Source organism: Lineus longissimus, chromosome 2, assembly GCF_910592395.1.
Source record: "Lineus longissimus chromosome 2, tnLinLong1.2, whole genome shotgun sequence".
NCBI classification, from domain to species: domain Eukaryota; kingdom Metazoa; phylum Nemertea; class Pilidiophora; order Heteronemertea; family Lineidae; genus Lineus; species Lineus longissimus.
In genome coordinates this window covers 15147311-15161419 of record NC_088309.1, presented here as the reverse complement: position 1 = coordinate 15161419, position 14109 = coordinate 15147311, and the positions used below count along the sequence as shown (strand labels likewise).

Below are 14109 nucleotides of genomic sequence, written 5' to 3'. Positions count from 1 at the left end.
TTTAGTCTAAATTGTGGCGACACCCTTCTGAAGGCGGTTGATACAGTACGTAATTTGCCGTGGCATGTAGGCGTAGTACTTTTTCTAAGTCCATATTACGGTTTATACAGTGGGATTGATGGTACCCAGATATATCAGTGATATCGGTTTAATCGGCAAACATTCTTCTTGTGAGGGATGACCTAGAATTGGAAACTAGGAGGAATTACGCGCTGCCTCCTGAGTTAAAGTTGCTTAGCTGCGACTCTTCGGTTTTACAATTTTTAAGATTGCGGATCATTCCAACAGGTTACTGGTGATATCATCCACATTTCCCAGCCAACCATGAGTCGAGTGATTGCGGTGGTAACAACCTCACTGAAACAAATTTCTGAAACAAGATGACATTCCTCAACTATCTGTTTTTATTATCAGATTCATCGATTTCACGGTGATATCGGTGTGTTCGATCGAATTCATACAATGTATTTGGATTCTCGGAACTTCGTTTCATGAGTGGAGATATGTAAACAGGGAAAATTGGTATTCCATCAATGTGCAGGTTGTTTTTGCCACACATTTTCCGTTTATCAATGTTGCAGCTAGATGGCCATGTAGCACCCACGACTCTGTTGTGCTCCGAGAAAACGCAGCAACAGATATTATGAGACGTTGGGAAGGCCTTAACTTATGACGCCATTTTTGAACCCTAACATCCCCGGGCAACGATGATACAATTGTGAACAGAAAATGCTTTGTAAATGCACATGTGAATGCCTACCATCAATGAATAATGAATTATTTTATAGGCAGAAATCAACAAGAAATATAACACGGGTACCTGATGTGTCTTTTGAAGAAAGATAAGTGGAACACTCAAACTTAAGCGGTCAATCTGGCTAAGTCGGGCGCTGAGTAGTTTTATGAATCCCATTTTAGGTGGGGAAGTTTGGGAAGATGACCACTTAGTGTTTTATGGCACTTACTTAAGTTTATATCACTGGCCTATGATATGTTATTTAAGAGATGTTCGGCACTCCTGACATCGAAGTCATTGTTGGGAAGCTCACACAGTAAATCATCAATAAAAATAATCAAAATATGGGTGAAAGAACACTACCCTGGTGGATGCCTCTAGTGACATCAAATGTATCAGTATCTATTCCTGCCGTCTCACAATTGCCTTCAGATTGGAGTACTAGGCAGTGACAGAGAGGGATTCGTGGTAGGAGTATATATAAAACAGGCCAGCATGCCAGACACGATGGATGCACTTTTTCGCATCCAGGCACTTGACATCAAAAACTTATTGTTTCCTTATTTCGGAATCTCTCTCTATCGGGACACCCCCACAATCAGGATCTATACTCTGCCCATCATGCAGAACCTACATAGAATAACCCAACTTCTCATTGTAGGCCCGGAAGCTATATTTGTCCCTTGCAGGCCTGGCTTACTTGGCAATCAGGGGCCAATTCCATAAGGCACCTATTCCATAGAGGTATACGGTATACTACACTATACGCGAACAATGGCTTCACAAAGGGTGCATGACCATGAAACTATTGTTCGCGTATAGTATAGTATAGGGTATAGCTCTATGGAATAGGTGCCTAAAAGCATTCTAACTTAGTATGTTACTAGGCCTTAGCAAGATTCTAAATGCTTAGTTGGTTGCTTGTTAGCAAGCAACTTAATCGTATTCCCTAAAGCCATTCTATGACCATTCTTACTAGTTGCTTGCTGAGCATTGGCTGGAATGGTGTGTTCATTACGAAACCACAAAACCACATTGGTCAATTTCATTTCACAATGGGGAAAGGGTTCAATTCAGGACATGGCGTTGGGCCTGAACATTTGGTGTGTATTCAGAATAGGGCTGTAGAGCAGACGCTTCAAAATGGCAACTGCAAAAGTTGTTCAAGCTGGAAAGAGGCAAGGGAAGCCTAACTTCTCGGCCCAGGAAAACCTTTTTCTTGCTGAGTGCTACGAAGAGTTTAAGGATATCATAGACGCACCACACAGGGATGCCAATATCAACGCGAAGAAGAACAAAGCATGGTACAATATCTGTGCACAACACAAGGCAAGTTTCCCGCATATTGAACGTTCTAAGGATGATCTGAAACTGAAGCTTTCCAAACTGAAGATGGAATCTCGAGAGAAGCTTCTGGAGAAAAAGAAATCACGCAACAAGACAGGGGGTGGAAAACCCACAACTGAGCCCAACCCAGCCCAGCAGAAAATCCTAGATCTATGTGAAGAAACCCCTGGGTTCAAGGGGCTGAAGGGTGTTGAGACTCCTGCTACAGTGTCGGCATCCCAAGACCAATTATCATCCGATGCAGGTAAGTCAGGACTACCTTTGTTTACAGATGGCTGGAAGAAACACACACTGCAAGAACACTACAGAATAACACAGTTTTAAAAGTTACATACCATTTAATATAACTGACAAATTTGCGATCATACAGTATACTGTTGAACAGTTATAATGTTGGAAATATTTCTGTCACCTTTCATTGAAAAAGTTCTTGTTTCAGATTCCGACAATGATGGCGACCATTCGAATGAAACTGCAGAACCGGCTGAGGAAGCGACAGCAAGTGCAACCACAAGCCGTACCGGAACTCCGTCGTCAAGCACGATTCCAAGGAAATACGCCTCATTCGATGAGTTAGTTCACATTGAGAAAAAAAATGAACTTCTCAAACGAAAAAATCTTAAATTGAAAAGAAAGAAACTTAAGTTATAGATTCGACTTTTGCAACATAAAGTAAATGAAGTGAACTCGCCCAAAGACGATGGTCAAGTATTCTTTCACCTGTGAGCCATACTCGGCAACGGCAACTTACTCCACAACAACTACTATTTACATGTATAGGTGATATATTGACAAGGCTTGGGAGTAAGTTCTCAAAATAAAGAGTGACCATACTAGCATATCCCCTGCATCTTCTTGTTTATTAATGTTCGAATCTGTTCTGTATCAATCAGGCACGTGCTCGGTGTCCATTTGCTTGTCCAGTATATTCCTCCATATCAGGTTGTTGACGCCCAGGTTCAACATCATCAACCTGAGGCTCGTTTCTGTCCACTGCGATATTGTGCAGCACAGCTTTTGCTGCAATTACTTTGCAGGTATCCTCTTGATTTCTCAAACGACTTTCAAGGTGTAAGGTATGGAACTATATACGTTTCTACCTGCCAATCGTTTGTTCAACCAAAACCCTAGTACGCTTATGAGCTGAATTGTAACGCCGCTCAGAAGCTGTGTGCGGATTCAGAAGTGGTGTCATAAGCCAGCTTCGGCACGGATATCCGCTATCACCAAGGATGAACCCATCAATAGCACCACTCTCCATGAGATCCCAAATCTGACTTGTCCTCAATATTCTGCTATCGTGTGCACCTCCAGGTCATCTTGCCACGATGTTGATGAATTTCCCCTTGTGATCACAAATGACTTGCACATTAATTGAATGATATCCTTTTCTGTTGATATAGTCGATATCGTTCTCATGTGGAGAACACATCCAAACATGAGTTCCGTCCACGCAACCTATCACTTCTGGAAAGTGTACACGTCTCATCCTATAGAATCCATCCTTGATTATGGCTATATTTCGTGCATCAGGGAATTTCACATAGTCACCTATCTTCTCTGCGAGAGAATCCGTCACACGATGAATAGCACGCCAAGCAGTTTGCGGAGATACTTGTAGAGGATCCCCAACAACATATTTATAGATGCCAGTTGCATAATATTGAAGTGCTATCAACACCTGCTGAGATGGGAGTAGGGCGAAGTTTCTCCTTGTAGGATGTTCAATATCCGGGGCAACAATGTCCGTTATCAACATTATCCCCTCCCTCGAGAATCGATACCTCTTAACAAGTTCTGCATCACCAAAAATGTCCAAAGGGTTTCGACGATCACGGAAAACGCGTTCTCTTCGCATTGCTCTACGCAATTCAGCAAGTTCCAGGATCCGTCTCGCCATCCTTACTCTTCGAAGTCCAGAGGTGAAATGACTTTAGAATGGTGCTAAGGATTTAGAAGTACCCAATACCTATTCTAGAAATAGTAAGCAACTAGGAACCTTGCTAAGCTTAGAACGGTTTTATGGAATAGAATTAGCATGGAACTAGAGATGGAATGAAGTTTAGCAACCAACTAGGCCTAGAATGCTTTTATGGAATTGGCACCAGGGCATGTCCATGATGTCCTGGGCCCAATCTCATGAAAGGCTGCTAAATTAGCTGCATACTAGGGGTTAGTTGGCTTCTAAATCACTAGTTGCCATCTTGTTAGTTGACTTCTAAATTTCTTTTCACGAAACGACACTAGGGACCCAGCTAACTAGTTGCCAGGTAGGAAAAGTAGTTGTTAACTAAAGTGTGGAGAGACGTCCAAACCACATAAACCACAGCATGTCAATTTCAATTTCAATGGGCCGAGTGCTGACTTTGAGGACATTTAGGTCATTAGGGGTCAGTCATGGGGATAAATCTACGCAATGTGTGCAATCCTCATGTCTATCATAGCACTGTGCTGCACAGACAGACTGTGCTTTTCGCCCTACAGTAAAGATGTCCCAGAAAAGGCAGCGTAAGGCAAATTACAGCCAGGATGAAAACCTTTTCCTGTCGCAGAAGTACGAGGAATTTAAAGACAATATAGATGCAAAACAAAAGGATGTAAACACAAATCGGAAGAAGAAAGAGGCCTGGGAAAACATCCTTACGCAGCATCGTGCCCGATTTCCAGACACTAATCGGTCATTGGATGACCTTAAATCTCGGCTGACGAAACTGAAGTCCGAGTTGCGGGAAATCGCACAGCAGCAGAAAAAGTCACGAGCAAAAACAGGTGGTGGAAAACCGGCATCAGAGCCAAATCCAGCACAACAGAAGATGCTTCATCTTTGCGCAGATACTCTGGGGTTTCAGGGTTTGACTGGGGTCGAGTCTGGAGTAACAGCAAAGTCGGTTGGACAAGATGACTTTGGTACTAAATATAATTAAGTGTAGCCACTTGCTTCCTTTTAAAATCCACCTCTCTTGATGAACACTTCATACTAGTATTACAACTGAAATTTTTCAAGTGTCTCCAAAGGAGTTTAGTCTTAGTGATGTTCCACTTTCTTTACAGAATCGGATAGCAGTGATGTACATGTAGGAGAATTATTAACCGATGTCCATGAAATTGATACGCCTAAGCCAAGTTCATCAAAGTCGGCTACCAGGGGCTGCTGCAGTCCCACGTCATCCAAGAAGCTAAAGAAAGATGAAGCATACAACAGTCTCATTGAAACAGAAAGGGAGAACATGCTCATCAAACGTCAGAATTTGGTACTAAAACAAGAGAAGCTGAAATTGCAAATTAAACTGTTAAAGCGCCAATTAAATGATGAAAACCCACCATCGCTATTGCAGACTGAAGAAGGAAGTGTTTTGTTTCAGTTGTAATTATACTTAGATTTGGTGTATAGCGTAGCGGCAGAGACAGGGAACCAGTCTAGTACAGCAGTGAAGTTCTGCTATCAGTGAAGTTCTACTTTTGGTACATAACATATGTATAACATCATGTAGATGTGTCAACTATCATTGTCTAGATAGTCCCATTAAAACCTATTCTGAATCAACAACGTTCTTGCTCTATGTCCATTAGCAATGTCAAAATTTCCGTGGTAGTCTTCAGCTCGCACCTCCTCTCGTACTGGTCCAGGGTACTCAACATCCGGCTCATTTCGGTCCACTGCAATGTTATGTAGCACAGCCGTGGCAGCAATAACCTTACAGGTACTCTCTGGGTCTTTCAATCTACTCTCGAGATGGAGAAGATAAAAGCGACGCTTCCATCTCCCAATGGTTTGTTCCACCAACACCCGTGTAGACTTATGGGCAGCATTGTATCGACGCTCTGATGCTGTGGTTGGATTCAAGAGTGGTGTCATCAACCAGTTGCGACATGGATAACCACTATCACCAAGGATGAATGCTTGAACCAAACCAGCCTCCATTGTGTCCCAAACCTGGCTTGATCTGAGAATTCGGCTGTCATGCGCCGAGCCAGGCCATCTAGCAACTAGATTTATCCACTTGCCCCTATGGTCACACATCACTTGCACGTTAATCGAATGATAACCCTTTCTGTTCACATAGTCAACTTCGTTTTGATGTGGTGAGATAATCCAGACATGAGTCCCATCGACACACCCTATCACACCAGGAAAGTGTCGCATTTGGTAGAAACCATCCTTAATGGGTCCTAATTCATTCCCCTCCGGAAATTTGATGAAATCATTTATCCTTCCAGCCAAGGCATTGGAAACACGATGGATTGCTCGGTTAGCAGTTGCCGGTGACACTTGCAACGGATCTCCGACAACCTTATGGGATGTCCCTGTCCCGTAATACTGCAGGGCAATGAGGACTTGTTGATATGGAAGTAGGGCACTGCTTCGTCTTGTTGGATGCTCAATATGTGGGGTGACTAAGTCAGTGATGAACATGATCCCATTTCGAGAGAATCTGTATCTCTGAAGCAATTCCCCGTCACTAAAGATGTCCAGAGGATTCCGACGATCTCTAAAAACTCGCTCTCGTCGTAAAGCGCGGCGCCTCTCCACAAGTTCCGCAAGCTCAAATATCCTTCTTGCCATGTTTACTTGTTCTCTCGTCGATGCCAGTCAGGCAAATGATAAAATAGTTGACAACTAGAGATTTAGAGGTGCCCCAGATCATCTCTAACTTTAGCAGTCAACTTAGCATGTAACTAGGCCTAGTGACATTTCATGAAAAACACTTAGAAGGCAACTAGGGATAGCAGCCAACTACAGGCCAAATTAGCTGTCAACTAGGCTTAGAAGCGTTTCATGAGATTGGGCCCTGGTTGCTCAAACAGCTTGACTTCGAACCCCACCAGCCCAGCAAACACGACACATTTTGTCTTTCCTGAAGGAAGACCTGGCAGACGGCTTTTCCTCTCTTTTCTCAGGAAAGTGCCCTCCAGTCAACCTTTGAACCGTTTCATGCCCTACAATATCTTTGTTCATGTTGGGGCTGGATGATAAAAGTACCGTCAGGACATCCACGGAAAAGGACAAGAAATCCATCTTTTTGTACCATTTTTTTTCCTGACCACACTAAAACTATGGAGCTGCTGGTCAACCATGTCAACACCACTCTCCGATGGTTGTACTTGATAACACAAGCTGGCTTCAAATCCTTGTCTTGTGACTTCATGAAACATGATGTGCCCTTCTCAAGTGGTCTTGTGTGAAGATCACCAGGATAATTCTCACGCTTGCGATTCACAGTCCCACAGAGGTATCATAATCAAGGAAGTAGGTAGCCAAAGCTGGGGAAGTGTAGTAATTATCCAGAAATATCATGTGACCGAAGCTAAGATATGGTTGCCCGAGGTTCAGAGGTATTCTCTCCGTTACCGGCATTTGTTGACATCGAAATTGTCAGACACGAGCTGAACAAGACTGTTGTCAACATCTCCAATGCCTCTGTGATTCAGGTCGCTCACTGCTGCATGCTGCTGCAGCCGATGATTTAAACCTCAAGACCTCATCATATGTGCATGATACGCGAAAATCAAACAATTGCTCGATCACACCTTTCCTGCTTAGTAAAATGCCCAGTGCTATTTGAAGAGATTGAAATTACCGGAAATGGCATTTGTTACTATGTTCCCAATGAGCGAAGCAGGCAGGTTACGATCAAGCCTGCATGAAAGTTTTGACAATAGTGCTAGAAGAGTCTCACTCACAACACCGAGGGCAGCGTCGATATTTATACTAGCATCATAGCAATTTCTGTCAGTTTTTAAATCCTATACTTCTCTGATTATTTGTAGTGAAACTCTATCAATGGCTACATAGACATCACTTCCTCAACTTGCCGTAACAGCCCTGATGCCTGATTTCGCAAAACGAGCAAGCTAGCCACACCTGATCTCGAAAAGAAAAGAAGTTCTTCGCCAAACCATTCCGATAACATTGATGTCAAAGTTCGACGGGAAACGTTGCTGCCACCATGCGATACATATATCTCATGTAACTCGACTGTGTTCCATACTCTGGAAGGCTCCGCATTAATTGAATTCACCGTAAGCGTGAATGCTTCGTCTGTATCACTGAGATCATTAGAATGGGTTTTACAATCAGTTGCTGAAGCCGATGCTTTCACCGAGCGAGATGCACTAAATGACTTGTAACTATCCATATGAAACATCCGTAAGCTGCTTGCAAATCGCCAGTAGCACCTAACACTCTCGCCCTCACCTGGTGTGCAAAATCGGTCTGTCGTGATGCACATACATCGAGAATTGTGTCCTTGACTGAGTTGCCACAGAAAACGACCCTCCGCCAGCGGTCAGGGTGTTTTGGATCTAGGTCCAAACAAATCTCACCGCATATCAAACAATGTACTTTGAAATCAAATTAGTTTATTTCTGAGCGTCTAATACGTTTTGCAGTCGGTTCATGCATTTGTTGGCAGGAGTTTGACCGCTTAACCGATCGTCCGATGTGTTGCTGTGATGTATACGAACAAACACAGTTCTTGTGATATCTCACAACAAATCCGGCATCATCTTCAAATCGCTTCTCAATACGTTCTTGAAATCATCCAACCTATCCTTACTAGCATCAATGATTGTACGTATTCGTTGAGGTCCTGCTACACTGGTCGCCGTGCGCCTTCCATCCTTACCACAGAAAATACACCATAAGTCCATATTCATGTATTGTAGTTCGGTAGTATGTAAAGACTGAAACGTTTCAAAAGAAACAGGTCAAACGAAACGAGTCAAATAAATGGTCAAAACGTGAAATTGAAAATGCACTATGTGGATGTGTCGTTTTTCAAAGGCTCTGTTTTGTATTTTTACCGCATAAAAGCCACAGAAATTCAAACAGAAAGCGATTAATTATAAAAAGATTTACCACAGTCCGTTCAGCTCTTTCACAATTTAGATAAACCGGTATTTCCCCATGTAACCTCGTACCCTACCCCAATATTTAGCGCTATCGTATACTTTAACGACCATAACGACGATTTATTGGAACACGTTGAATTGAACATCCAATTTTGCATTGAACTATTTCGAACGTAGCACTCAGACACGGAGCATCAGCAGATCAGAATGTACAGTGATTCGCCAACATGGAAGCCAATTCGGGCAGAGATAATATTTTGAATATTAACTCTGCGTTTGGAGATTGGCACGGGGACGAGGCCGATTTACCTTTTGTGCTGAAAATGTGGAATGCCAAGGCGGGTCGCCGTGTTGCAAACAATTTACCAAATTCATCGCATAAAAATCGATCCAGACTATCAAAGTACGCAAACAGAATTATTGTAATCATTATAACATATCATGAGTATAATTATTCAGTAATATTCATTTTTGTGCCATATTTTTATTTTTGACTCGTTTCGTTTGACCTGCTTCTTTTGAAACGTTTCAGTGTTTACATACAACCATTGTAGTTCTACCTGAAAACCAAAGCATACATGTAGTGTAACTGATAGAATGAACGTCATCCATGTTCATCGATCCTAACAACTCAACCCTGACTAAACTACTTTAACTCAGGATCTGGAATTCTCCTCTCCCACTGTCTTTACTTCAACAGCAGAATGTTTTAATTTAGTCATGTTCCCTTTATGTGTTAACAGTGTTGGGCGCACTTTTAATATAGAGATGCTGTTTTAAATGTGTGCAAGTTAAGTCTTAAAAGACCTGTCAGATTTTCAGTATTAGTGCTACAAATAAAGAGTAATGTAATCACTACTATAATGGACGGAGAGCTGAAATAGTTGGTCACACATCTCCTCCGTCAGTTCAGATCGAAACTTTTCCTGAAAGTCGTGGTTGATATGGAGATGGTCCTCGCCGGGTTAAATAGGTAAACTTTGCAGCGATCTCGGAGAAATAGCATTTTTTGTTCTTTCTATATATGGGCATACTCATTAACATAAGGGGCCATTTCAGCAGGTCTGATTTGCATATGGGGCCATCTATTAAATCAAAAGTGTGGGATTATACAAAAATAAGCCGGGAAAGTATTGGGGCCACTATATGTTTAAAGCATTCATCTCCGCAATTTTCCCCCTTTATTTTTGGGTCGTACTCTTTCACCTTACGTTGTTATTAATCGCTCTTAATTTTTCGAAGTACCTTATGGGAATTCATGACGTGATACACGTCACATAATAACAAAATCGCCTCACCCGACCCAAGCACTGGGCGCAAAGTAGCGCACAGCTCCCTATATGAATACCCGGGGCAAATATAAAATATGATATAAAATCCCGATTAACATTTCTTTACTGCAATAAAAACAGGCTAATCACTGCAGATTAACAAGTAAGTGAATGTTCCGGAACGAGTGGAGTCCGTGCGGAGGGTGTCGAAAAAACCCTAGGCGAACTACTTCCTCCGTCTGGTGCTGCCACCCACTATGCTCGCGGCATTTGTTGTACTAAGTTCGTAACTTCACACCATTGCCTCTTCACCATTCGCGAAATAGTTCGTCAAAATGGAGTGGAGTTTGATTTTTCCGGTCACAACCCCTCAGTCCAATCAACCCATATCACCCAGATTGTCCCAATCATCAAAATCAAGACAACATCACAACCCCCAGACATATCATTTCATTTCACCCAAATTGCCCCAACCCCACAGTAAGCCAACACCCTAAAACAACCCGCGCCACGGGTATTATGCTAATATGTAAAGTCAAGGACTTGGTGAGCCCCCCTTTAGGTCGGGGGAGCACCCCCGAACCCCCCTACGATAGCGTAACGTTTTTACCCCCAAACCCCCCATGTTGGGACCATCCATAGTTCCTTCCGACACATTTTTGTTTTGGTAATGTAATACATTGTGATTGTCCTTATTCACGGGAATCGGGCGTTTCCAGTGATATACGACACAAATAAATGGGTTGTCCTCATGCATTCACTTTGGAAACGCATTTTAAAATAGATGTTACGTCCTGTTAATGGGGCACGTCATCATCGCGTACATTTGGGAAAAACTCCCTAACGAGACCGGAGCAGACGGCTGAAAGTAGTTTAATTATTGGCCGCTAGGGTGCAGTATGTCGCTCACCCGAATTTTTCACGCAACTTTTGCTAAATAGAGCTAGTTCTAGTTTGTGATTCATTTTGATACATCAGATTTGGGCAGTAGACCAATATGACTTAGTCGTCAGTGTGGTTTTAAGCAGGAAAAACGTATTTGTTTTTCTTAAAGTGCCTTTTTTGGACGGGTGTGTGCGATTGTTTTGTTTATGACGTCACGTGACCTCGACCATGTCGACACAAAATTGAAATAAACCGCCCTTTTCTGTCATTATTTAGGACGGATATTTCTCTAATAAAAATATTAATATAATTGGCCAATTTCTTAGGCATATGATGTAGCGAATTCCCATGAAGATTTAAATTAATTTAAATTAATTTCAACCAATGGGATAGCAACCACTACCGGAAGATCGCGGAGAAATCGGTAAACTCAACGGAGTTAATTCAGAAAAATACCAAAAAAAATTGTTTGTAGGATATACAATAGTTACTCTCTTTATTTCTCATCATTCATTTGCATTATGTACTCCCGTACACACGTGTATCTTAAGAGCCCCTCCTAAAGGGGGGCTTAGTAATAGTAATTACCTAATATGAATTTATACTAGTATTCTTGTCATCGACCTTGTCGCAGCATACAATATTTTCTTAAACTTCGTTTGTCTTTAGGGACGCTGAAAAGAAATAATACAAAGGTCACTTGAAGACATCATTTATTTAGTAGACCCGAAATATATATTACAGTTATTCCTATTTTTACCATTAGAAATCCACGAAGAAATATTTTGACCATAGTATAGCTATTGCAAATAATACGTACCCTGTCATGTAGCCCTTCCATCATCAACAAGAAACGCGCGTAAGGTTGGTTTTGCGAACACTACTCCTTGATCGATAGCCAAGAGAACCTGAAAAAATAATTGGTGTATTAAAGTCCCAGCCTGAAATCACGCCTGTCTACAACGTATCAATCAATCGTGACACTACAAAGACAAGAGAAAGTTTGCTTATTTGAGATCGTGACACTGACCTTTCCTTTTTAAATAAGGCTAGATGTCAACCTCATATCATCTTTGCGCGAGAAGTGTTCATTTGCCAGTTATGCATGATACGTCATTTTAAAAGTCATTATCTACGGATAAAACATATAGGAAAATAAACCCATCATTATAAGAAAGCATGCCAGTAATTAGCAAGAGAAAACAATTATTGTTGTTTTGAAAAAAAACGTTCAAAAAAGTGCATTTTGCACAATGACCTTACCATTAACCATTTTTTATTGCACTAAAATGGTAGCCGGTGTTGATTTACATATGTTCAATTGTTTTAATTGTGTAAATGCGACTTCTATGTCGGGAAAAAATGCGATTGACAAAAATACACGTTTTTTGTAAGTGGTTGCCATGGTAACGAAGATATCTTAAATTGCACAAGGGTGCCAGCCCGGCAGCGAATTTTTTTCTGCAACAAGGTTACGGACACTTTCTGTTCCTCATTTGCATACAGCCAATCAAAATGATCTGTCTTTGACCACGTCATTTTGCAACCACGTGGCGCTGTTTACGAAATGTTGAGCTCTCTTCCGTGATATACAGGGTGTTCTCAAAGAATGTTCATCAATTGTTTTCGGTTGAGTCATAACTAATATTGCAATCGTGATTATCGTCGTCTACCAAGTTTTCTGGTATGTGGTCAGTGATGACATCTTATATAAACTTGTTGGGGTGGGGAGTTTAAAATTTAACAATCAGGAGAGGGGTTACCATGGTTACTTAGTATTTAATTGTCTTCTGTGGTAGAATATTTTTCCTTTTTCAAGCATCAATCCAGTTTATTTAAGAAATAATATAATACCTTTTCTATTCTCAACATTTATTAAGACATGTGAGAACAACCATCAACATACATACAAGGAAAGAGCTTCTTGATTGGTAAATTAACATTCAGACTGACATCGAGACCATAAAATGCATCAAGAGACATAAACTTACAATTTCTAGTCTAAACGGATTGTACAGAGGGTTCATGGACCATGTGTCTACACCTCCAACCTGGAGCTCACCATTTATTTCCACACAAGCAACAATATTGTGAGGTTTTGGTTGATAAATGATTTAGCTTAGTCTCCCAAAATACAGGCGCTATACTGATGTATAAAAAGAGACCTTGGATGAAGTCGATAGACAAAATCACTGTGAATATGATATAGGTCAGTAGGCCTAAACTCTGCTTCGGAGAGTGATAAATTATCATTATGCAAATGAGGAACAGAAAGTGTCCGTAACCTGATCGCAAAAAAAAATTTCGCAGCCCGGCACCCGACGAATTCTTGACCGGGAGATGTCATAGATATAGAAACTGCAAAAAAATTACGTTATTTCAGTGTGATTTCTGTCATCGTTGTGTTCATTCAAAATGTGCCGGTAAAAAAGCAAAAAGTTTTGATTCCAATGTTGATAATGCGGATGAATACAAGTGCTACCTTTGCATAGGTGTTCGTACGAAAGATAAATTAGTTGATGTTCACAAAGAGTCGCTAAAAGAATCAAAAGCAGTGTTACAAAAGGTAGAAAACAGCATGCTAGTCTGCATGGTAGGTTAGATACAGTTTATGCTGAGGTCAAGAAGCACCAGGGCTCCCTTCAACTTGAACTGAACATTGTGCTTGAAAAAGAGTAGCTTGTTTACAAACAAGCATATCATAGCAATGCATTTATTGGTAACCATTGTCGTAAAATAATTGAAAGACCTCACGGTTTGGTTGGTGTTCTTTTGAGGCATGGTTTCACTGAGGTACATGACAGGTACTTAGAATTGTTCAACCGTATGGCTAATATTTACCGTCTCATTTCTATCTCTTGGTTCCTTACTGAAGAAGAAATTCGGACAATGTGCTTGTGTGAGAGATTCTGAACTACAAATGAAATTGCTGTATTCCAATCATGCTCTGCGAAACTTCTGTCAAACCAGACAATTTAAAAAAGAGTGAGCGAACGTGCAAGAAGGTTTTAGAAAGTT

At 41.3% G+C, this 14109-nt stretch overlaps 1 protein-coding gene across 1 annotated transcript; it reads right to left on the bottom strand.

Annotated features, from left to right (window-relative positions):
- Window positions 1-5606: 5606 nt before the first annotated feature.
- Window positions 5607-6647, bottom strand: LOC135482908 (putative nuclease HARBI1). The gene has a single exon (XM_064763390.1). The coding sequence runs from the start codon at window positions 6645-6647 to the stop codon at window positions 5607-5609; it is 1041 nt and encodes a 346-aa protein (XP_064619460.1).
- Window positions 6648-14109: the final 7462 nt, after the last annotated feature.